This window comes from Piliocolobus tephrosceles, chromosome 2, assembly GCF_002776525.5.
Source record: "Piliocolobus tephrosceles isolate RC106 chromosome 2, ASM277652v3, whole genome shotgun sequence".
In the NCBI taxonomy this organism is placed as follows: domain Eukaryota; kingdom Metazoa; phylum Chordata; class Mammalia; order Primates; family Cercopithecidae; genus Piliocolobus; species Piliocolobus tephrosceles.
The window spans coordinates 165,806,834-165,833,968 of NC_045435.1; the positions used below are offsets into that span (position 1 = coordinate 165,806,834).

Sequence of the window (27,135 nt, forward strand, 5' to 3'; positions counted from 1 at the left end):
ACTTCATTATCCAAGTGAATATATATTTGTGTAGTGGTGGCCGCATAGCAATTTCTAGAATGAATGTGCAGGAGGACAAACTACCATGAGAAGAGATATGACTGAGAGTGTAAATCTGCTTTTATTTTTGCTAGTCTGTCTATAATCATATGGAAATAAACCCCTAATGAAAAGTGAGACAAAAACTATGACCTCATCTGAATTTAGTGTCACTGCCCTAAGCTAAAATTTTTGATGGGCTCCAACTTTTATTTTCTTGTCTTCAAGGTTTTTTTTTTTTTTTCCACTTTATTCCTTTTCTTCATTGTAAAGCTTTCTTCATAGCATTGTCAGAGTTTGAAAAACATCTTTTATCTCATTTCTGATTTACCGAGTTCTTTCTGTACATCTCATTGTGTTTACTCTTTAGTCAAATTTTTATAATTTTGAACAAACTGGGTTATCAGATACTTAAAAGCAATGGCAGGGGCAAATTCTGCTTCCAAAGAGAGATCAACCAGGAGCAAAACCCAGCAATAACTTTCTAAGAACTAGATTCCCTTAGAGAGATCAGAAAGTTTTCAGGTAGTTAATGAGATACCAGAACCTTTAAGAAATAATTAATGGCTAAGATGGACTTCTCTCAAGATGGTGGCAACCTACATTTGTCCATAAAACTGAAGACTGAGCAAGAAAGGGTATCTGGCCATAGGTAACAGAGCTCTGAAAAAAAACCAAAATCTAACCTCAAAATCCCTCTATCTTCCACATCACCGTTTCATAATTCTTGGAATGCTCTACTTTTGCAAAATTGCTTTTTAATTCTCACATTGTTTTACTTTTGCTTATCTCTGCAATCTTCAATTGGTTTCTCTTCACTTCTTTCTTAATTTTTGCTTTCTATTTTCCAGTCATTCCTCTAATTTGCTTTCCTTTCCTTCCTGCTGTAAATTTCCTATATTTCTCTTGCCTCCTCTCCCTGTCCATTTTCACCTCTTTTTCTTCACCTATTCTTTGAATTTCCTTTCCCTATTCTTAATTCTTCCTCCTCTCCCATTGATCTGTTGTGGTTTTAATCATTTTTGCTTAGGCACTTAAAATCATCCAGTGACTGACATTTTCTCACTGAAAGGAGAGGGATTTGTGACTGGAAAACTAGCTACAAAGACCCAACACATTCAATTTACAGTGCAGTTCTTTCCTTTCTTCCTTGGAGCTTTTGCCTGGGATTAGAGACAGACTGCTTACTGCAGCTCACAATGGCAAAACAATTCAGGCCTGACTTAGCCCCATGAATCACATGGCAAGGTATATCTGAGCTACTATGTTTACAGTGATTGCCAGATTTCTAAAATTGCCCTTCACTGGAAAAAGCTCATTCAAGTCTGCCTGGAAAACAAAGCGGTGCTATTTTATGATGAACTCTGATGAACTGGATTCATCTCCTTGGCCCATTTATTTTTGTCCCCTGTCCCCACTCCTTCCCACTCCTTCATTTTTTACAGCATGAAACAAAAGCACACCAATGGCTTCCTGGGAGAAAGGTGCAGGAGCTTTGGCTGGGTTACCCTGGCCAGAGGCTGCTGAAACTGTTCATACAATGCCCTTAATCAAGCAGGCCTATTTGACCAATTTGACCAGAAGTAGGAGCTTTACAAAGGTAAGAACAGCAAAACAGCTTCTTCAGGACTATATGATTTTATCAATTGGCATTATAGTCAGGAAAACACTAGATAAATTTGACTCTGAGAAGTTTCACTTTAGCTCTCTGAAACACTTAAGCATGGACTACCCTGCCTTTTATTTTATGAAATCATTCCTTGTTATAAGTTTGGCTGTGAATTCACTTTACCTTTCGGTGTTTCTTGAAGAGCAGGAGTGCACACTTCAATGATTAAGAGCTTAAAGTGATTCTCTGCCTGCAGCAGGATCTGTGAGATCGTTATTATCAAAGGATACTTGTGGTCGAAGCCATACCACATTCTGAAGAGCCGAGCACTCTCTGCTTTCGTCGTGTTTTTATCCAAGTTATTTGCTTCCTGGGGAGAAACAATAGAAAAAGGCAATGGGTAAATAGTCAAATACATTTTAATATAAAAATACATGTCAAAGCAAATTAAATTTAACTACATTTAAAGAAACCTTTCTAAGTATAGGCATTTTCATCTAAATGGTGAAGCAGTCGCCAGGCAAATTAGCTCATAAATCTTGCTATGTGGATGAGACCCTTTTGGAGTATTTCAACATTTACTTTTCTTAATAATCCCAATTTTATTAAATAGCTAAGAAAGGCTATTTTGACATCAATAAAAATGACATTTCTGTCATAGTGCTGTTGTGGAAATTTTACAGTTTACTTCTGTCAAATTTGGAATGATATTTATTTATGGATTACCAAAAGGTCAAGGCTAAAGTGAGGATAATAGTCTAATAAGTGTTATGCTATATTTTATTCATTTTATTTGATAGATTACTGCCAAAGGCTATTGGTTGATTTTTGATATATTTCTGCTTAGATTATGAAGAGTTTGGAAATAGACATTCCTGATGAGAAGACTGCAACAATTGAATGTGCTTGCCTATCTCTTTTTTTTCTTTCCCACAAGGGCCATAAAGGGTGAGAGGATGATAAGGAATTAAAGACAAAAGAGGAAGAGAAAGTGTTTGATGGGTGTTTTTGTGAGAGAAGAGGATGAAATGTGGAAAAAAAAGGAAAGAAAGTAAAATTTTGTGAGCTTTAGAGACAGATAAAAAATATAAGGAGGGTATCCAGTGGCATTTTTACTGTATTCCATTTTGTGTGTTAAGAGAATTTCAATCAGTTGTAATTATCCTCATCATTAAAAACATTTATATATCTTAATGTGGGCTTTGTTGCTATGTCTGGACCCCCCGTTTTCATGCCCAAACTGTGTCATGAATTGCAGTCCAGTAGTAATATGAATAGTCTTCTGAGGATATAATGACCCACGGAAGACAATGAAAGTCAACTGGACGCTCCACAGCCAGCCCTTAGATGAGCTCAAATTGATTTTTTTTTTTTCTTTTTTTGTCCTTTTCTAGCCAGTTCCATCACTGGTTAATGATAAATAGCTGGACACAAAAGGCTGTGTTCTACCCCTGAAACATAGGTTTACCAGTAGATGCTGCTGTTCTGTTCCCCACAAGAAAGCAAAGTGTGCTTCGCTTTTAGTCAGCCATTTATTCTTTGTTTAAAATGGCTGAAGCAGAGACTCACAACGAAATTAAAACTCAAACTTTTCAGTGTCTTTTTCATTGATTGTCGTAAGAGCTCTGATTTTTCAAGCCTTGCAGTTTACCAGTGTCTCCTAGTGTTATCACTGTTCACTTGATGTTGATGGAAATTTTGTGCTAATCATTCAGGAAAGGATGGGGTCTACAGTGTTAAATAGGTTTCTTAAATGGAGGACTTCTGATTCATTGCAGCACTATTCACAATAGCAAAGACATGGAATTAACCTAAATGCCCATCAATGGTAGACAGGATAAAGAAAATGTGGTACATATATACCCTGGAATAATATGAACTCATAAAAAGGAATGAGATTATGTCTTTTGCAGGAACATGGATGGGGCTGGAGGCCATTATCCTTATTAAACTAATGCAGGAAGAGAAAACCAAATACCACATGTTCTTACTTATAAGTGGAAGCTAAATGATGAGAACACATGGACACAAAGATGGAAACAATACACACTGGGGCCTACTTGAGGGTGGAAAGAGGGAGAGGTCAGAAAAAAACAACTATTGGTACTAGACTTAGTATCTGTGAGATGAGACAATCTATATCACAAACCCCTGTGACACAAGTTTACCTATATAACAAACCTGCACATGTACACTTGAACCTAAAATAAAAGAAAGGAAAATGTAGAACTTCTCAGTCTTTCCTTTATAAATGAGCATTGTAAATCTTCAACAGGAAGTGTGTCTCAAAGTTATTTGGCCATGGAATCCATTCCCATTCCCAATCCCTACTGTGGGACACTGATGATCTTTTCCTGGACATTAGAGTTCCACAGGTCTCTGTTTTCTGATAGGGCTGGAGTGCCATGTCTTGTTATCTATAGTCAGAATTTATGCATATTTCCTCAAGAAAGGAAACCAAGGTGTCTGGTTCAATTTCTATCCTTCCCCATACCTTTCTCTAAGCATTTCTACCAGAGCAAAGGTGTCAGATTTGCAAAATCACTGTTGCACACAGTGTTTTCCTCACCATCCTCAAACATCTGCAAATTGTTTCTGAGCCACTGTTTCTCAACAGCATGTTGGGGTTCATCTAGCAAAGCAAAACTGCTCATGTTGAGCTAAACTAGTTATGAAAAAATCAGGGCCAAGGGTGGGGACTTTCCTTTTTTCCCACCCTTTCCTTTAAGAATAAGGATACACAGATTTTTATCCATCAATAATCCTAGGTGGTTTTTGACAGTGGGTAATATCTACTGATGACTAGAAAGTAATTTAAAAAGCTGATAAAGAGGAATGAGAGCAAATTCCCATTTTTGTTTTGGTTTATTTTTAATGTAAGGGTGGGCAGTGTTGTGGTGAGCTATACTGGCAATCAGGGGCCGGGATTCTGGCAGCCGGTCTGCAGCACTGCAGCTGAATGATGTTCCTAATAATGATGGGCCCAACCTATTGAATGCCCATGAACTCCCAGGCAGAATGCTAGTTACATTATCCAGTCATTAAGTTTTTCAGTCATTATTTTTCAATTCTCACAATACTCTATCAAGGTAGGTTGCATTGTACCTATTTTGCACATAGGGATTTTAGAGAGTCCCAGAGAAGGAAAGCAGTGAGTTCAAAGTCACACAACTAGAAGGTAACAATTGGAATTTTAGTCTAGGACTGCCGGACTCTGGAGAGAATGTTTTTCTGCAGATTTCTAATTCAGCCTTTAATTCAAAAGCACGGACATTCTATTAATAGGCTACGTAACTTCGTTGGGCTGCAGTTTCCTTGTCTGTAAAATGAATTGAGGAAATTGGACTGGCTGGTCTCTTAGGTCCTAATCATATGGAAAAGACTTTTTATTAATGGCAACAGTAATAGCTGTACTTCTTGAACACTTACCATATGCCAGACACCATTCTAAGTACTTTTCATATATTAACACTTCAGATTCTTATAATTATTTGATGAAGTGTGGTCTATTATTATTCCTATTTTACAGATGAGGAAACTGATATAACTGGGATACATATAGGTTTCCAAGAATACTGAGGCCCAAGCAGGCAAGATTTCTCTTATCTAGATGGGGCCCCAGGATACAAATGGAGAGCAAACTAGTGCAAAAGGGGAGGTCAGAACAGTGGAATGCTCCTCCTGCAGGCTGAGATATAGCAGGTATACATACCCCAAAACATAATGAAAATGCAGGGCTCCCCTCAGCTGGGTGAACTGCCAGTGGCTTTGAAAATGTCCCCATAGAAGCTTAACTTTAGTGTTAGGAATTTCTTTAGACTTCTAGATACTGGTTTCAAGGGTTTCCCAAGGTCTTAGAAATCCTCTCTTTTTCTCCTTTTCTTCTCCTTTTTATTTCCCGAGGGGAATATATCAGAACTCATAAGCACTTCTGAAAGAGCTTATACTCTATTTTTGGCAAACCTTCCAGGGATATTTATGGTCATCTGATGGGAGCAACACACGTTAGGCAGTGTTTTGGAAAATTATTAACACATGCAATCTCTTTTTTAAAAACCTTCATTTCATGTGGGTGACTGGAGATGCTATTCATTTCAATAATTTATGAGGAATAAACTTGGATCTAATTAGAATAAAACATCTGTGAAATACGTTTTCCCAGGTGGGGAAAATACCACTGATGACCCACCATTGACATTTATACCGATCCTCGATAAAATGTTCAGAATATGTCTTAAATATCTGTTGACCCAGTTCCGGATCCATTCGTTTATTTCTCTAAAGTTATTGATGACTTAATAACTTGGTTATGAAAGGCCATCAATAAATGAGTAGAAATAAATGAGTTAGTCTAGTGTATGCTCTGCTTGTGCACTGGGGGTTGAAGATAAATATGCTAAGGGAAGGCTGGCCTTTGAAATCACCCTGGAACAGGGAAGGTATCTGATGAGGCAGCACAGAGAGCCAGCCCATGGGAGGGTCCGGATGGGCAGCAGACAGCAGGTAGCATCAATCTATCTGGATTCTTCTGAAGTAGAGATCAGCTCACACCTCAAGGACAATAGATGTGAGCAGTCATCACAGGTCGAATCTGGAACTTGATGGTATTTTTCTTATAATTAGCAATATTTCTTCTCTTTTGAGGATCTTTATTCCAGAGGGGATATGGTGTACATGTTAGAACAAGCATAGGTTCCAGAAACTGAAGACCAAGATTTGAGTTTAGTTACAACATTTTAGTAATACTAATACTAATAACACCAACTTTGAGCCTCATGTTTCATAGCTGTAAGTGGGAACTGGTGGGTCAAGCATGTGGAATCTCAACTTTTATTTAACTAGATACTGTAAGCAGCAGAATGTTTGATACATGGGGATTTTCTGGCTCTTTTATTAACCTCTTTTTTTCTGGGAAAATTTTAAAAATGACTGGGGTATTTGATATCTTTTTCTCCTTAAATAAGGCAATAGACCAGAGGTTGGGAAGTGACTGAGAATAGCAGGTAGTGGGTAGTTTTCTTTTAGGTGATCCCCTAATATTTAACACCTCTAGAGAGGAAGCAACAGAAAAATTATGATGGTACTCTGTTTTGTGCTTATTTGAACCCCTGAGAGAAAACAAAGGTTCTGGCAAGAAATCTGTGGAAAACAGACAGCAAAGCAAGACGGGATTGTTTATTGTAAACTTTGATGAAAAAGAACTAGACAAACGTAAATACGTTCCTCTGTCAATATTCAAATATGAGGACTTTGCTAAGTGAACTGGACGAATTCTGCTTTGGGATAATCATATGGGATTGCTCCTCATTTCAGGGCGATTCAGTGGATTTAGTGAGAGAGGGAGGATTTTCCTTTCTATTTCTCAAGATTTCATATTCAATATTAATGTCCGTGGAAGTTGCACCAAGTAATAACAAAGACAAATAATTACCATAACAAATCTGCACAGCGCTTTATGGGCTCGAAAGCACTTTTTAGGGTAGTACATGTGAATAGAATTTGTTACCAATACATTTGCCCTACCGTCTCCTTCCAAATTGGAGTATATTTGTGTAACAATTTCAAATGCATTACCTTGATTTTCTAATTACCAAGGAGAGGATCAGATTCCATGCCTCTAAAGAGAAAGAATTCTGGGTTCTGAAGAGGGAACATAGTATCTAATCAAGAGGCAAATAGAAATTTTTTTTTCAAATTTACATTTTAAAGGATGAATCATTAATTCTTAGCCTCTACATAGAAAGCACTTTATAAAAATATTCTCACCATCCTAATGCCCAGTTAAATTCATAAATGTTACCAGGAAGATACAGTCAGAAAATACATGCCTACAGAGAAGAAAACTGAGACAACTAGCCACAGATGGATAAAACTGTTAAGATGACACAGAGATCTCACAGATTGACTACCAGATGGGCTTGGCTCATGCTTTAGCTACAAAGAAAGGGCTTGGTCCAGGTAACTTTTGGGCTTGGCTCATGCTTTAGCTACAAAGAAAGAGCTTGGTCCAAGTAACTTTGTATAGTAGATCCAAGTTAATCCAGAGGTAAATAAATTCTTTGGTTCAGGAAAATATTATATGATATTGTGGTGGTCTTAAAGTGTATATTAACACATTCTTTGATACTTTTTCCTTTAAAGCATGGAACTTACCTAGAGGTAGAAAGTAGAATTGTGGTTTCCAGAGGCTGGGAAGAGTAGTTGGGAGGGGAGGATAGAGAGAGGTTAATAGGTACAAAATTACAGCTACATAGGAAGAATAAGTTCTAGTGTTCTGCAGCACTGTGGGGTGAATATAGTTAACAATAATTCATTGCATAATTTCAAATAGCTAGAAGAGAGGATTTTAAATGTTTCTAACACAAAGAAATGAGAAATGTTTGAGGTAATGGCTATGCTAATTATCTTGCTTGATCATTACACATTGTATACATGTATCAAATTATCATTCTGTACCCTATAAGTATGTACAATTACAACATGCCAATTAAAAATTTTAAAATAAAAAAAAAATCTCTTTGAAGGTTTAAAAAAAAAAAGAAAAAGATGGCGCCTAATTTCTCTTCCTATTGGGTGTGGGTCATACTTAATGGCTCATTTTTAATAAATAGAATATAGCAGAAATGATGGTGTGTCATATCCAAGATTAGGTCATAAAAAGTCATTGTGGCTTTCTTTTTTGCTGTCTCTCTTGGACCACGTGCTCTGAGAAAAGTTGGCTGCCCTCTTGTGAGGACACTCAAGAAGCTCTGTGAAGAGATCCATGTGGAAAGGAATTAAGTATGCTTGCCAATGGCCAGTAAGGAACGGAGGCTTTCTGCCAACATGGGAGCAAATCCTCTAGGCTCAGTCCAGCCTCCAGATGATTCTAACTTTAGCTGACCTCTTGACTGCAATCTCATGAAAGACCTTGCATCAGAAACACTCAGTTAAGTTGCTTTCCAATTCCTGATCCATAGAAACTTTGAGATAATAAATGTGAGTTGTTTTAAGCCACTATATTTTAGGATAATTTTTTATGCAGCAACAGAAAATACAATGATATAATGGAATAATAAATTCTAGATGTGAAAGGTATTGAAATACAATTTGGAAAGATAGTATGTTGAGGCCTACATTTGCATAGCTTTTTACAGTTTATGAAGTGCTTTCAAAAAAGTAACATTTGTGGTATAGAAGACATATGTTCCCTCTTAAAAGTATATCAAAAACTATCCTGGGTCCAATATACCCATCTTACAGATTGAAGATTAAATACAAAGACAAAAAGTGATGGACCAACTTAGAGGAGGAAGTTCACAGCATCTCACTATACCTGCTTCATCATATTCTTAACTAATACCTGACACATTTCATAATGCAGTTAGTGTGATAACTCATATATACATGTTCACAAGCACATGCATGTGTGCGCACATACGCACACACGCCCTAACAATTTTCCCTGGAACAAGAAGATCCTGATTCATGCTAATAACAAAACCCAGAGCCACTACTGCCATAGTAAAGATAAGAGTCTCACATTTAGATTTGTGATTCCATTCTTTAGTATTTTGTATGTGTCTAAAAACAAAGCAAAACAATATGTCTTCCTACAAAAACCACTTCAATATCACTTTCACAATGGCTAGCCATGACAGAAAACTGGATCATAAACATATGATAGGATTCAGGTATTGGATAATTGGCAGCAAAGGACTGTGATCCTTGAAAGAAGGGAACAAATGAGGTGAGCCCTCTATTCTCCTTGACTTGCTGCCTGCAAGTCCTTCCCTTGAAGGTAAAGAGATAGAGTTCAAGCAGAGAACAGCAGTCTCACTAAGTTGAAGAGCTAGAGATGGGAGTTAGGGTACCGCTGGAGTGGCTGTGTACAGAGAGGAGGAAACTGCACAGAGAGGACACCTAGAAGCCTGTGGAGATGTTTCCCATAGGTCCTTGGTTGAACACTGACCTGTACATGCACAGGTCGAGGTTCACAAAGGCTTGCAGGGAGAAACTCTTGTGAAACTGAGAAATAAATGGAGAGATTGAGATCACATGGTGCTAGGAAACACTGCAGTTTGGTCCAGCAAAAGCCAAAAGTCAGCTATTCTATTGAGACCTCAGAAAAAAGCATGCTTTATGAGTAAACACAATGTTCTAGAATAATGACCATGCCCTAAAACCGAGGATGAAATGAAAATGTATCAAGGAAGGCAAACATAGAACTAAGGCTTACAAGATTTTAACGGATTGATTGAATAAAATTCAACGACCTTTATAGAATACTCCACACTCCATTCAATGTAATATTCATAATGCCTAGCATGTCACAACAACTGCTAGACATGGGAGGAAGCAGGAAAGTATGACCTGGAGCCAGAAGAAACGTAACTTATAGAAACAGAACTTCAAATGGCTCAGATGCTGGAATTAACAGGCAATGGCATTAAAATACTCTAAAAAATATACTAGGGAATTTAAAGACAAAGAGACAATGAAAACACAAGTGAAGATTTCAGAAGGATGTAAATGGTATTAAAAGAACAAAATGGAAATTCTAGAATCAGGCAAGAGAAGGAAATAAAGGGCATCCAAATGGGAAAACAAGAAGTCAAGCAGTTAACTGTTCACTGAGGATATGATTGTACACCTAGAAAACCCTAAAGAACCCTCCAAAAGAAAACTGAATTTGATAAAGTAATTCAGTAAAGTCTCAGGTTACAAAATCAATGTACACAAATCAGTAGCACTGCTGTCTACCAACAGTGACCAAGATGAGAATCAAATCAAGAACTCAATCCCTTTTACAACAGCTTCAAAGAAAGATAAAATACCTAGGAATATACTTAACCAAGGAGGTGAAAGATCTCTATGAGTAGAACTACAAAAACACTGCTGAAAGAAATCATAGATCCAAACAAATGGAAACATATCACATAGTTATATATTAGAAGAATCAATATTCATGAAAGTGACCATCGCGTGTAAAGCAGTCTACGGATTCAATGCAGTTCCTATCAAAATAACTATCATTTTTCACAGAATGAGAAAAAACAACTCTAAAATTCATATGGAACAAAAAGAGCCTGAAGAGTCAAGGCAATCCTAAGCAAAAAGAACAAATCTGGAGGTGTCACATTACTGGACTTCCAATTATACTACTAAGGCTCTAGTTACCAAAACAGCATGGTACTGTTGTTTTGGTAAAAGAGTAGAACATAGACCAATGGAATGGTCTAAACGGTGCTGGGAAAATTGGATAGCCACACGTAGAATAATGAAAGTGAACCTCTCTTTCTCTCACCTTATTAAAAAAAAAAACTGAAGATGGATTAAAGACATAAATCTAAGGCCTGAAACCATAAAAATTCTAGAAGATAATCTAGGAAAATCTCTTCTGGACATTGACCTAGGCAAAGAATTAATGACTAAGACCCCAAAAGCAAATGCAACTAAAACAAAAATAAATGGGACCTAATTAACCTAAAAAACTTCTGTGTACCAAAATAAATTATCAATAGAGAAAACTACAGAATGGGATAAAATATTTGCAAACTATGCATCTGACAAGAAACTAGTATCCAGAACCTATAAGGAACTCAGTCGGATCAAGAAAAATAATCCCATCAAAAGGTGGACAAATGACATGAATAGACATTTCTCAAAAGAAGGAATACAAATGGCAAAAAAATATGGAAAAATGCTCAACATTACTATTTATCAGGGAAATGTAAATTAAAGCCACAATGAGATACTACTTTACTCCTGCAAGAATGGCCATTATTAAAATGTCAAAAAACAATAGTTGTTGGCATGAATGTGATGAAAAGGGAATGCTTATACACTACTGATGGGAATTTAAATTAGTGCAATCTCTATGGAAAACAGTATGGAGATTTCTTAAAGAACTAAAAGTAGATTTACCATTTGATCCAGCAATTCCACTACTGGGTATCTATCTGAAGGAAAATACGTCCATATATCAAAAAGACACCTGCACGCATATATTTATTGCAATACAATTCACAACTGTGAAGATATGGCACCAACCTATGTGCCTGTGGTATATATATACCATTGAACATTTCTCAGCCATAAAAAAGAATGAAATAATGTCTTTTGCAGCAACTTGGATGGAGTGAGAGGCCATTATTCTAAATGAAATAACTCAGGAATCGAAAACCAAATAACTTTTGTTCTTACTTATCAATGCAAGCTAAGCTATGGTTATGTAAAGGCATACAGACTGACATAATGAAATTGAGAGACTTAGAAGAGGGAGGTTGAGAGGAGTTAAGGATTAAAAACTCCACATTGGGTACCATGTATACCACTCCAGTGATGGGCGCACTAAAATCTCAGACTTCACCACTTTATGTATGTAACCAAAAACCACTGTATCCCCAAAGCCACTGAAATAGTAAAAAAAGAAAAAAAAAAAGCCATTAAAAATTTCTAGAACCAAAAAGTACAATATTTGGAATTAAAATTTTACTAGATCAGCTTAAGGGCAGATTGGATACTAAGAAGAAAGTGTCAGTGAACTTGAAAAGAGATCAGTAAAAATTATGCAATTTGTAGAACCCAGAAAAACCAGATTAAAATAGACTAATACCTAAGTGATATGAGAAAAAAATATTAAGTAGCCTAATATATATAAGATTGGAGGGCTAGAAAGAGGGCAGTACGAACATGGAGAACAACAATTTTTCAAAAAGCAATAGTTGAATATTTCCTAAATTTGATGAAAATATCAACCGAGAGTTCCAAGAAACTCAGTGAAAACAAATTAGGATAAATTTTAAGAAAGCTAGGCATATAGGAATCAAACTTCTAAAAACTAGAGATAAAGATAAAAATCTTAAAAGCAACCAGGGAAAGACGGAGCATATTATGTTTCAGGAAATTAAAAAAATTCAACTGACTTCTATCAGAAAAAATGGAGGCCAGAGACCGGGCACGGTGGCTCATGCCTGTAATCCCAGCACTTTGGGAGGCCGAGGTGGGCAGATCACGAGGTCAGGAGATTGAGACCATCCTGGCTAACACGGTGAAACCCCGTCTGTACTAAAAATACAAAAAATTAGCCAGGTGTGCTGGCGGGCGCCTATAGTCCCAGCTACTCAGGTACTGGGGAGGCTAAGGCAGGAGAATGGCCTGAACCGGGGAGGCGGAGTTTGCAGTGAGCCGAGATGGCGCCCCTGCACTCCAACTGGGAGACAACGAGACTCTGTCTCAAAACAAAACAAACAAACAAACAAACAAAAAACAACAAAAAAAAGGAGGCCAGAACACAACAGAATGTGATTTTCAAATCATTGACTTTCAAAGAAGACAACCATCAAACCAGAATTCTATATCTGGTGAAAAGTATATGAAGCACTATTTAACAGATAAAGAAACAGTAAAATTCCTAATCATAATTGGAGGTTTTATTTTAAATGTTTAAATTATTTTTTAAAACCATTTTTTGTGGGTACATAGTAGGTATATATATTTATGGGGCACATGAGATGTTTTGATACAGGCATGCAATGTGAAATAAGCACATTATGGAGAATGGGGTATGTATCCCCTCAAGCATTTATCCTTTGAATTGCATACAAACCAGTTACATTCTTTAAATTATTTTAAAATATACAATTAAGTTATTATTGACTACAGCCACTTTATTTTGCTATCAAATAGTAGGTCTTATTCACATCTTTTCTATTTTTTTGTACTCATTAACCATCCCCACCTTTCCCACTTCCCCAAACCCCTACTATTCTTCCTAGACACTTCTGACCATCCTTCTACTTTCTAGATCCATGAGTTCAATTGTTCGATTGGAGGTTTTATCAGTAACTGATAAAATAAGTAGACAAAAACAAGTTGACATAATTTGCACTTACTGAGCTATGCCAACTGGATTCTGCAGTAGTTTGGTATAGTATTGAAACAGTTGCAAGAATACGCATTGAAGTACACACGGAATATTCCCCAAGATATATCAATTGGAATCAATAAAAGAAGTATCAGTATATTTCAAAAGTCTGAAACTGTACAGATTACTATAAGGTCCAAACGGTTGACGTTGGCCCATGTGACCTAATATATGGCAGATTAATTGCATTAGAGGTGCCACTTTTTCATCCCTGTATCCACAGCCTTTTCCATGTAAATCTGCCATTCTTTTGACCAAATAGGAGTCATTTATTCATACATCTGTTTTTTAGGATGACCTTGTAATTTTCTCTGCTCAACAGAATGTAGCAGCAGTGCCAACGTATCACTTCTGATGCTCAGCCTCAAGAAACCTTGCCTGTTTTTGCTTACATTCTTGCCCTCTGTCATGGCCAGGAGAAAGACACACTCAGGGTAGCCCACTGGTCCCAGATGAGATGAGAATCATGTGGTACACAGCTGAGGCACTTAAGTCATCCCTATTAAAGTTATCCTAGATCAGCTGACAGCTCTCTAACTCCAGACATATGAGCAAGCCTAGCTAAGATCAGCAGTTATCTAGCAAATTGTAGCTGACCCTAGATATATGAACAAGTCCGCTGTAGAAAAACTGAACCCCAAAGACTTGTGAGATAAGTATTTATTGTTAATGCCTCTGAGATTTTGTTTGTTATGCAGCATTATGTGGCAATAGATAACTGATCCTGCCTATATCTCTGACTCATAGCTTATAGTACTCTTGGTGGCTCACTGTAGCTATACCTGCACCTATGCTATTTCTCAAACAGGTAGGCATGTTCCTGCCTCAGAACCCTTGTCTTGTCTGGTATGTTCTTCCTTTAGACATCTGCATGAATAAGAGCTAAAGACTCAACCCTTGATGGGAGGAAGTAACAAGCAGAGAATGATGCAGGTTGGCCCTCTCCTCCTGGGAGACAGTAGGGCCTGCTGCACTGTGAGTGAAGGATGACACACTTTGCAGTAGGAAAAGACCTCCTAGACAATGGACCCATACTCACAGCTTACTGGGTTTGGGTGAAGGGAAGGATTCCAAGGATGAGGAATATACTCTAGCCTCTTGAAATGAGAATATGCTTGATACTCTCGATAGGGTTGGGAAATGAGGCTGGCCAGGAGTTAACAGGGAAAGGATTACTCAAATGTTGACTGACAGGCTATCTTACCGGGAAGAAAGAACACATTTATAGATTGGATTGGTGCAATGGTGAGAATGAAACAGCTTTGGCCTTTAGTTCTGGTTCAGCCCATCACTGGTTTGTTGTCTTGGGAAAATTAATTCTTTAAACTCCAATTTCATCATTTGTAAAACGGGAGTGATATAGGTATCTTGATTGGTCAAGGCAAAGATTAAATGTGATTATGTATATATACACATATGTATATAATTGTTAATCACTTAATATATAAAAAATGCTTATTAAAGTATAGTTACCACCTTCCACTTCTTCCTTGTTATCATTCCTACTTTCTAGAATATGTACTTGCAGGAACTACTGGTAAGATAAAAATACAGAATTTAGTCCTATGCAGTAAAAAGTTAGTAGGGAGAGGACATACTTATGAATCTAAACTCCATAAGTAAGTATAACCAAAATAAATTCAATGTTGGCCAAGGGAAAACCCAAGATATTTTCTCTGAAATGTTTATTTTTCTCAAAATACCATTAATTACAATGACATTGGAATGACATGACATTACAAAAACTCTCACCTGGGTCACATCAAATTTTGAGACTAGTATTCTATTTCTGAAATATCTGTAGAAGTGCAGTGTGAAATTTACATTCTATGAGACTAACTCCAACAGTATAGGCGCAATAAACGAAAAAAGTATGGAAAAATGTTGATAATTGTTAAATTTGGGGGATGAGTATGATGAGATTCATTATTCTCTTATCTTTCTGTTTATTAGGAACATTTGAAAATAGTCACAAAGAAAAATTTTATTTAATGACCATGATGACCCCACTATCTACTAAATTAATCTCTTCCCTTCTTGAACCTACTTATATTTCCAAGTCTTGCAACTCTGGATGACTGTGAATAAGAACTATCAATTGTGCAGAAGAAAAAATACTTCTATTATTCACCCATGGCCTCTTCCAGGCTTCAAAGGTATTCCAGGTTATGGTTTTCTGGGAGTTAGCAAACAAGTCTTCATTCACTTTACACCTTTCATATTTTTACAGATACTTTGTTGTATCCCTTCTTCGTTCTAGTCTTTCTGATGGAAAAATCCTAATCCTTTTAATCCCCGTTGCTCTGACAGCAGGTCCCTCTGTCAGTTATTGAAGTTGCCCTTCTTCAGACCTTTCTCAGCTCTGCTCACTTTCATGCGCTGCAGTGACCAGAACTGATCCACCCAGGTTACACACAAGAATAAAGGACAACCAAAACCAGAATTTCAATGAAGGGACTTTCAGAAACAAAAGAAATTTGGAAGGTAACATCAAGAAACCATAAAGAAACAAGCATAGTGTTAGAAAATGAAATTGTATGTAAAAAGATGAAAATGATCCTTATCATAACAGCTGGCAGGGTGGAATGGGGAGACATTTTTTTTTAAATGGGCTAATTCTATTACTTTCAAGCTCCAAACCAAACCATCAAGGAAGTCTATCACATTAGAAAAACACTCAAACCTAACACCATGGGCAATGGACTGGCCCCTGCCCCTGTCTGTTTTTCCCACTTTTTCTCCATCCGCTCCCACCCTGCTTACTCAGCACCAGCCATGCTGGCCTTCCTGCTGCTTTTGTGCACACCATAACCCATTGTGACTCCAGTGCCTCCATACTTGCTGTAGCCTCTGCCAGATCACCTCTCCTCAACCCCTTCTCACATAGATTGTTTCTTCCACAAATCATTTGGCCTCTGATCAAATGCCACTTCCACCCTGACCAAGTAGCCTCCTCCCCTGTTCTCTATGCTCTGACCTGCTTTACTGTGATCATGCTTTGAATGCACAGAATGTAGTTTACCTTTCTCTTATCAATGTCCCCCATTACAGTATGGGGAGGAAGACAACTCTGGGAGGAAGACAACTTTGAATTGGTAACTCCTGAATCCTCACATCTAGGTTAGTGCCATAGGAGTGGGTACCAAGAATTACTTGTATGAGTAAATGAATGAATATATGCATGCATCCCAGTTAAGTGGAAACTCTGGAACCAAACTGTCCGGGTTCAAATTCCACCTCTCCCTTCTGTGTGTTCTCGGGCAAGTTTTGTCTCTGTGTACAATTTCCTTATTTGTAAAATGCAGATAATTATAGTACCCACTCAGGGTTATCTTGGAAATTAAGTGAGCAAACGCATATTAGGTGCTTAGAGCAGTGTTAAGAATAATAGCTAGTGCCCAAAGAATATGGGAATGAGTACGATCAAATGGCAAAAGGGAAAAAGAGAAGCAATATTGGCAGCCTTCCTTGAGTAGCAGGAGTTTTCTATTAAAAGACTGAAGGCAAGTATGGTGCTCCAGTGACAATCACCTACTCTGAAAAGGTGTGCTTTCAAGTACAAGGAGTCAATTACAAGGGAAACTTCCTGTTGTGTGGGAGGCTACCTGAAGGTTTTGTTTTTCACGTTTAAGAGGCATGAAATTCACAACTGCAATATCTTCCAGTTCTCAAATTAGCACATTTGCATGAAGTATACATCCAGAGTGTAATATCTGCATATGGAACATGCTCTCTAAAGCTTTTGTGCCTGGTGCAAATAATCATGTAACACCATTCACATTCTAAAGGTATTGTATGGCAAAAAGGAAAGTTGTGACATTAGTAGTTAGCCACAGCTACAAGTTCACATTCCCAAAAGTTATTTTACTTTCCACAACAGAGAACAAAGAAAAAATTTAAAAACATATTAATATATATCATTTTAAATATATATAATTATATAGTTTATTCTTGATTTTGAGAGTGTATAATCAGTAACAACTCTAACTACCTGCAAAATTTTTAGTTTTTGGTAAGTAAGAAGGGTCTTTTGTTTATGTGTTAAGCCTGCCCATTACAAGGATTAACCTATTTGTTAATGCAAACCCAGTTTAATAAATGCAAATCAAGGGGAAACATCCAGTCCTCCTAAGAACTGCGGTTACATTATATAATCCAACAGAGCAAGAGATGTTGATAATAAGACAGGTGTTGCCAGGCAAAATGAGAGCAGAGAGGTTCTTGACAGTTTGGAAAGTACCAAAAAATGGTCCAGGTTCAGTGGCAGCTGTGCGGACACTATAGCTTGTTACCTCCCATCAGAGCCCACTGTTTCCTGTACTTGATACTGAAGATAAGAATTATCCTAATATGTGGAGAAAACCTCTTTCTGAAACGTAACTTCCTTGGTCATCAAACATTATCATGAGTAAGAACACTTACAGGATACTTCTTAAAAATAAAATCATTTGTAGGTAGCAGCAGTTCAGGAGGAGCCATGCCAATGATAATGCTACTAACTTAACATTTAGATAGTGCTTTATGTGTCCTCTACAGGAGGCCCCAAGTGAGAGATTTCTTTAAAAACATAGTGATGTTTTGTATCACTTGAGGAGAGGGTATGATTTTTCCTTCTAATGATATGAATTTAATAAATTACCAATTATTATTTCTTTATTTCCCCTTTGGCCATCAGAAAGCTTACTTATGGTTTGACTACAGCAAATATATAAGGCCTTATGATCTGCTTAGTTATGATTCTTTTTACCCCTCTGGTTTTGACTATCTGCTCTTATTAATATTTTTTACTGATTTTTAAGATTCTATAAAAATATTTTACTATTACTATATGTGGTGGTTTAAGCTGCCTCCAATCATTCATAAAATGAGATGGGTATAGCTTAATTAAGTTGGGTCATTTTCATAAACCCCATTTCCCTTATCATAAATAACAGCCTGGAGAGGTAGACGTTATCATTTACATTTTATAGAGAGGGAAACTGAGACCCAAAGGCGTAAACACTTTGCCCAAGACCCCAAATATCACAGCGTTTTCACTGTTCTATGTTATGCTATCCTATTTCTCTAATAAAAAAGTGACTTTTATTGCTATAATATCTTCAGGTAAGAGTTGTTACTGATTTAATAATGATGAACTTTGTTTTAAAGTGTCACATGAATGAGATAAAATAAAATACATTTAAATTATAAAAGAAAGCATTTTGGGCTAGTAGGAAATTTTTACCAATAATGGTATATATGATTGTAGAATATTAGGCAGTTAGAAGATAAAGAATTTTATTTGATGAATTTTATAATTGTGTCTTTTCTTCTTTTAAAGAAAAAGGTATGCAAGAAGGACAAAATTTAGATAAAAGTTTTGCTTGAAGGTAGGAGAATGAATTATTTGACCGATACAAGATGAAAATGCTTTTTAAAAATCAGCCACCACCAGACATTACTGACTATTCATTATAGCCCACCAGTGTAAGGAGATGGGCTTTGATCTCCTTTCTAAGGTCACCAGGCTGGCTCTAATCCCAGTGCTTTGGGCACTCCTGCTGTGCTCCATCCTGCAGTTAGGTGTGTTTCCTGGACAATGGAGTCTGTGGAAACTGGCTGGCCTTGGAACACATGTGACAAAAAAACTCAAAGTACATGGGAGCCAGGATCATCACCAACTTAATTTCCCAGCCTTTTCCACAGAGCACGGGCTCCTTTCTTTGTCTCATCTGTGTGTGCCAGGAAAGCAGTGTCTTGCCCAGGAAAACTCACCAGTTGGGCCTCATTGATGGCATTATTGGAAAAATAAGCATGAAATAAAAGAGAGAGGGAGTCCCTTAGAATACAAATATGCTCATAACACAATTCATTAAGCAATATCACTTATTTTCAATATTCTCCTATTACATCTATGTCTGTCTACTTCTAATTTCAGCAAAAAGGTGTAAAATTTCCCTGCATTTGCTTATTTGTGTCAAGTACTGAGTTTAAAATGGCTAGTGCAAAACCGATAATGATAGATTCTACTTTGACATTTGGTTCAAATTCAGTTTGGAGAATGCATTTCCCCTACTTGAGGTGATATGGTTTGGCTATGTTCCCACCCAAACCTCATCTTGAATTATAACGCCCACAATTCCCATGTGCTGTGGGAGGAACCTGGTGGGAGGTAGTTGAATTATGGGGACCGGTCTTTCCCATGCTGTTCTTGTGAGAGTGAATGGGTCTCACTAGATCTGATGGTTTTAAAAACAGTTTCCCTGCACAAGCTCTCTCTTTGACTGCCGCCATCCATGTAAGATGTGACTTGCTTCCCCTTGCCTTCTGCCCTGATTGTGAGGCCTCCCCAGCCATGTGGAATTATAAGTCCATTAAACCATTTTCCTGTATAAATTACCCAGTCTTGGGTATGTCTTCATCAGCATTGTGAGAATGAACTAATATATCAGGGAACAGCTCATTGTTCTAAACAATTACCCCAAAGGATTTTCAGGTCTCTGTAGATAATTGTTGCTCAATTAAGTCAGGAATGGATCACCTAGAGAGTTTCTCGGGCCTCAGACCGGATAAATGAGAAGCCGTCCAGGAGAAATAAGTCAATTTGTTGTTTGTGCAACATACATTGGACATACTTTGTGTAAATTTCACTGAGTTGGCTAGCTAGCAAGTTGCTGGGTAGGGATTTTAAATATGGAGTGCGTCATTCTAAGAGCCATCATGGTATTGCTTGTACTTTGTAAAGTTTCCAGGCTTCCTGCTGCCATAGAGAGGCTTGCAAGTACATGCTAGTTCTAAGCATTCACATGCTAGAAGTTATCAACACCCTGAATTCCCTTGTATTTTATTGTCATCTCATTTGTTTTATCAGCGGAGGAAGCTCCGTTTAGAAATAGCTCCTTGGTCACATGCTGGACAAACATGGAACAGCCTATGGAACAGAACAATCATATCTCTATATTCTGTGCATTGGTTTCTTTGACTTGCCTGGTGTTGTGAGGAGGGATCCTCCTTCAGATTTTCATCCAGGTCCACGCCAACTCTGTTAAAGAAAACCAAAAACTGGTCAGTCTCCTGCTGCAGAAGGAATGAGACAGTCTTGCGTGTCAGATGACCTAACCCAAACACAGTGTGTATCTGAGAAAAGATTTGGCAGAAAACTATCCTACCTCTTCTTGAATCAAAGGAACCTCAGATTTATACCAAAATAAGAACTTGAACAGCTGGGCCTCAGGATGCTGGAGAAGTTAAGCATCAACAGCAGCTCTTCACTACTGTCTTTCCTGGCAAGGTAAGCATCCCTGAAACCTAGGATAGCAGCCATCAGGAAAAAAACCCCCAGAGCCCCAAAAACACACATTCTGGAGAGAAGGTGGCCTGGTACCTTGGCAACCACCCATTGACCAAAATGCCCTGGGAATGTGTGTGCCCAGCCTGGAGCAGTGTTTCCTGAGGCAGAGTAAACAGAACGTTTTTCTAGAGACTTCCCCATAGGGAGGATTCAGACTGTGGAGTCTGAGGTGTATACAGTTTGGGGACTCTCTCTTTAAGGAAAATAATACAAAAATATAAATACAAAATTGGGAGTGAAAGTGACTCTTCAGAAGGATAAGTCACAAAAAAATTACTATGTTTTTAAAGCTGGCAACTGCAATAGACCTCTCAAAGCCCAGGACAAACACAAAACATTTTAATTAATTAACTGTCTGACACACTGCTAAAATAACTTTCTTCTGGAATTTTTGCCTCCTAACTTTGCTACTCTCTTTATATGATAATGATTTTGTATTAGAGAATAAAAAGATAAGGCAGTCTTTCCTCTAGCAAGACTGATAAAAATTGTTGATAGTTAGAAGGCATTAAGGCACGATTTCTTACATACAGACACGCTTGCTATGTGCCTCACTGCTACAGGGTAAGGCCCCGCAAATGCAAGATTTCTGATAAATTTTATTTTATGCAATTCCCATAAGCAATGCACAGTGTACTTATCAGTATACATGCTTTGTCATTGAATATATTCCTGAATTTCCATTTTGACGAGGTTTCAATGAAAACTGCATTTTATATATCTCATGATTAGAAGAATTTTCAACAGAGTCTCCAGCCTGGCTCAATGCATCTCAAACCTTGTTTTTCCTTCACTAACCACAGACTTCTGATGCCAGGCACCACAGGACACGTTTATATTTAATTCAGACTTGTGCATTATTCCTGTAAGCCATTCCTACTCTGGGGTGGACAGCAGTGGCTTAGCCATGCACAGAAGTGACTGCAGCCCACACGAATGTATCCCATTCAATCTAAACTAAATGCACTCTCAATTCAGTTTCCCCTTAGTTGGATCCCCCAAATGCCCACAGCTATTCCAACACCATCTGATCAGAGGAGCAGTATGAGGAAAAGGAAGCTGTAGTGGAAAGAAACAGCAGTTGAACCCAACTGTGTTGAAACTATGTATTTTTTTGCAAATCTTACAAAAATAAAAGACCATGGGAACACAGTACCGGGGATCTTCCCAAGGCCTTGGAGGGCCAGACCAAGTGAGGGGCCCTGAAACTCAAACTTCCTCTGTTTCCAGGGAGCGTCCCTCTGCCTGCTTCAGCTGGAGTGGGGCAGAGTGGGAGGGCTGGGGAGAGGTCTGGCCCAAGCTCCACCAGAGTCCTTCCTGTGAATCCACATTTGCTAGACATTTAGGGACTTTTCTTCAAGTCTTGTTTATCATAAACACCTCCGTAATCATCTTCCAGGCCTGCTGTTGGGGTGGGGGAAGCAAAGCCACGTGAGAAGCCTCCAGTCAAGCAAATGTGTAACTCTTTATAAGGAGAACAGTAACGGTAAAGTCCCACCTGTTTAAAATACTTCTGATTCTTCACAGGTAAGTGTCTTGTGGACATGAATAGCCCCATCTCTCTAACCAAGGGGGGCAAATTCATAGCTATTTATTCTGTGCTGAAGGTTTTGCCTTTAGGGCACTGGGAAGAGCCTCTGGAGGGGAGGAACCTTTGATTCTTGGAGTAGGAAAACTAGCAATTTGATCTATGTCGTCTGAGAAGGAACAAGAAAGGAAAGGGGAGGAGAGAAGGAAAGGATGTCAGGGACAAGAAAGGAGAGGAGAAGGGACCAAGGGACGAAGGGACGAGGGGAGAACAGCAGTGTACAGAGGGGTGGGGATGGCCTGCCTCCGACAGTGGAGCCCAGGTGTGGAGGCTCCCAGCTCACTTCTCTTACGGGGCTAGGGCACTGTCACAGCTATGTGGTGGATCAGAGCCCTCTGGCAGGTGCTGGCTGTTCCCTAGAGGCTTCATTGCTGGATAAGCCCAGATCTCACGGACGAAGCTGCTGGGCACCCAGGTTGGCAGTGAACTGAAATGAGGGTCATGGGGCTCCCACCACCATATCTGCTTAGGGCCTTTTCCTAGGTCTCTGTCTAGAAACTTGGAGAGGACAAAAATAGAATTTTACAAGAAGCCCAACATTTAACGTTTGAGACAGTACTGAGGCCTTTCACTAAAGAGAAAGCTTTTCTTCACAGCAGCAATCACAGCAGACATTCCTGCACAGCTAAATGGGGCAGAGGAAGTGGATGAAATTCTTTCAGTTGATGGGGACTCAGTGGAAGGCATCTCAGAGGCCTGATTGGGAAGAAGCCGGTACCTCCTCCTACATCTCATCTCAGGGCAGGTCCAGAGCAGGACAAATGCCACAAGTGGCTTGAGGAAAGACAACCTCCATGAAAGGTGATTCCCTCCTGGGGAAGCCAGGGTGAACATGGTCCTTGCCTGCACAGGGCATACAGTTTGGGAGGTTCAATGAGGATAACATAAAAAAAAAGTACCACAGCTTAAGTGCCATGAAGGAAACAATGCCTTCTTTCACTTGTGATATTAGGTACTTTTGATGAAAATCTGGCTAATATATGATTCTTGGCTACCTGCCTCCTTAAATAGGGTGTAAGGGGGATATTCTAATCTTAACTGGAGGACTCGACATTGCAACTGGTCCCATAGAGTCTAACACTTGCTGCGTTATAACGCTTTCTGAGAGGTGTATGAACCTTTTTATGACCACAATAAATGGTACCTGGCTACTGTCAATTTTTTTTTTTTTTTTTTTTTTTTTTTTTTTTTTTTTTTTTTTTTTAATTCTTGTATCTGCCAGTTAGATTGCCTTTATTTTTCCTGGCTGTGACAATATGTCAACATATTGTCCCTATGACCCCCACCCCTTTTAATTTATTGTAGGACTAACCCTGACAAATTTATTTTTATTTTATCTATCTATCTATCTATCTAATTCAAATATTATAGGAGGACGTACTTACAATCACACACAATTGTTCTTATAATACCCTTGCACACCCTCAGACCAACTTCCATTGCCTTGGAGGGCAATTTTCTGCCTTTTCTCGATTGTGATATGTAAGCTGACATAGACATGCATGGCACCTTCACACAGCATCCCAGGGAGTATGCAAACATGTCAACTACATCTGTATCTCTTACTCTCCTCTTCAAGAAAGCAAGTCAGAATATGAAACTGATGTTATTTTAGGGTTAACCATGTATCCACTCACTTTCAAAAACTTTTTACAGCTCTTTTTAATGCATGAACATCCACTTTTGTGCATAAAAGATCATTTATATATAATGAGTTTTTGAGAGATTATTAGAAAGAAGACATAATATCGTCCCAGTTTGTGGTGTTACATGTATATAGCAGCCCCCTAGGTGAGATCACAGTATGAAGTCCAACCTCCTTAGGTGACATCCAAGGGTCTTTAGCACCTCTCCCTCAATGTTAAGCTAGCTACCCTTTCTGCTCATCTGATCTGGACAGTGTCCTGGGTTCAGTAACTGGACTCGTCCTTGTTTCTGAGCCCTGGTACCAAATACAGTCCCTGAGCTCTGGCCAAATGATAATCTGCCAGTTTCTCTCCCATGGACTGGACCCCCTCCCTCCATACTCCAGGCTGGTATTTTAGGCCATGCTGGCTACCACTGAACTTGTGAGATACCCTGCCTGAACTCCAAGCACTGTCCTCCCTTCTGTCTGATCACCATCTTGGCCCATCCACCACGATGCCCTTCCTAGGTCTCAGATCTCCCATCACTAGAAGTTACTGAGACTTGGAGTGAAGTAGCTGTACTCCTCCAACTCTACTCTCTGCTCCCTGCTCCCAAACAGAATCCCTTCTGGGCACCAGAGATCACCTTGTTTTGTCTGTGGCAACCCTGGCTCACCCTTTGCTCACCTGTCTGGTTATACCCAACCATGCAGGGCAAGCTCTACAGTATACATTGGCCCTAGTTGGAATCTGGCCTTCATGATTACCCTGTAGTTGTTGAAGGGTCAGTGAAACCCAGCTGTCAAGAGGGTGGTTTGGAGCCAGACTGCCTGGGTTGAGAAATGTGGCTCTGCTTCTCACTTGCTTTGTGACCTGTGTCACTCACTCTGTCTCCATCTTGGTTTCTTCACTAGCACAATGGGGATAATTAGAGAACCCATTTCACAGGGTTGTGGTGAGGACTAAATGAGAAAATTTAGGACCTGTTATATAGTAAGATCTTAAGAATGTTAGCAGCTATTATTGATATTATTATTTTTCAGTACTTATCAGTGGGGCCAGAGCTCAGTTACTTATTACTTTCAGAGATAAACCCTCCTAGTACTTGTTTCTGCACTGGGCAACCTTTGAATATATAGCAACAACCACAACTGAGCCACAGGGAGCAGCCAGTGTATAGAAAGGATTTCTGGTCTCATAGCAAAACATTGTTTCTGTTTAAAGAGGGCCAAGCTTCCTAGGTTTTGATTTTTTAAAAAATTTATTTCTTTTGTTTTTGAGACACAGTCTTGTTCTGTCACCCAGGATGGAGTACAGTGGTATGTTCTTGGTTCACTGCAACCTCCACCTCCTGGGTTCAAGTGATTCTTTTGCCTCAGCCTTCCGAGTAGCTGGGATTACAAGCGTGTGCCACCACATCCAGCTAATTTTTGAATTTTCAGTAGCGATGGGGTTTTGCCATGTTGCCCAGGCTAGTCTCGAACTGCTGGGCTCAAGTGATCCATCCACCTTGGCTTCCCAAAGTGCTGGGATTATAGGTGTGAGCCATTGTGCCTCGCCTGGTTTTGAATTATTTATAATTTATTGGTAGACTAGTTAGGGTAAGAAGGCCACAAAGAAGGAAAAGATGGTGTCTGAGGAGCAAGGGGAAAGAAGGAAGAGGGAAGAGCTGAGCACAAAGCAAGCAAAGAAAAGGAAGGTGAAAAGGAAAGAAAGAGAAAGAAATACATTATTATAAAGAATAGGTGCCTGTGGTGGATAAGTAATAGTAAAGGTGCATGCAGCCTTAGAAAAGGTGAGCCGAGGGTGGAGGGATAAATAACCACACAGCCCAAGAAAATATAGAGGAAAAAATGTAGAAAAAATATAGGGAAATAAAGAACCAGTAAAGAATTAGAAAGCAACTAAAAAGGCTGGTTAAAATTTTATATGATGTTTTGCATTCCTGATGTACCTTTTAATTTTAAGCAAGTTGAGTGCTGCCTCTATGGTATTCAAATGGAAATGAAAGCAAGCTTCGCACATATTCCCAGCTGTGCCCTCATACATCTCACTCCGGGTTCCTCATTTACAATGAGCATCAAGCTCCATTTTCAGAGCAAAACACATCTCTTGTGCACCATAATGCACCCTCCCTTCCTATTGCGCTTCCATTCTTTGGTGAGTTTTATTAGACATATTAAAATCTCGGGATGCTCTTATACCCAACCATAGTTTAAAAAAAAAAAAATGCCCCAAAGTTGGGTTTTTCTTAGAGGGAAAGCAAGGTAACTAATAAAAGGCTCACTTTTCCCATTAAAGCCAACAAATTCCATTCTGATTCTTATCACTTAGCACCTCTGAAAAGGCACTGAAATACTACTAGGGCTTAGTTTCATCGTGTGAATTCCAGTAGTCTTAGGTGCAGTTTTGATTCTTTTGAGCCCCCTGCTGACAGGGCCTGGGTGGTGGGGAAGATACATTATTTCCTCTAAGACCTGCTTTTGATGGCAAAGTCTAAAAAATGACATTTTCAGTAAGGGAAGAGTGGCTGGATAGTGAGCACATAAATTCAGCTTGAAACGGAGGAGTCTGAAAGATACCCACTGAGGTTTGGGGACTACTGTGTAGCCATGAGAATATCACTTGGGGGCCAACATCTGAGACTGTACCCTGTATTATTTGACTAAGTAATCCTGGAGCTTGTGTAAGACCAACATTAATACAGTTAATAATTCAAATATTTTAATTTCAATTTGGGAAACAAGAAAATGAACTAAAGTAAGTGGAAAAACTCACTTTGGTTCATTTTGTAATTTAAGTGTGGCACAGTAGTTAAGAATTTGGACCCTGAAATCAGGTTGCATGGATTCAAATTTCACTTCCATTATTTACTACTTGCATAACTTTGAGACAAATTACTTAACCTTTGCAAATCTCAGTTTTCCCAACTATAAGTGGGGATAAGCATGTATCTATTTCATGAGCTATTATAAGGATGAAATGAGTTAATAAAATATATAAAATATTGGCTGCCATCTAGGAAGCACTCAT

The 27,135-nt window shown here is 38.6% G+C and overlaps 1 protein-coding gene across 1 annotated transcript in view; it reads right to left on the reverse strand.

The window, feature by feature from the left end:
- SLC9A9 (solute carrier family 9 member A9) overlaps positions 1–27,135 on the reverse strand; it is a 595,600-nt gene that overhangs the window by 100,793 nt on the left and 467,672 nt on the right. The window contains exons 13-14 of the mRNA XM_023215367.2: positions 20,523–20,577; positions 1,939–2,018 (exon numbers count right to left, since the gene is read on the reverse strand). Of these exons, the coding sequence (XP_023071135.1) occupies positions 1,939–2,018; positions 20,523–20,577 (135 nt within the window). The remainder of the gene's footprint in view (positions 1–1,938; positions 2,019–20,522; positions 20,578–27,135) is intronic.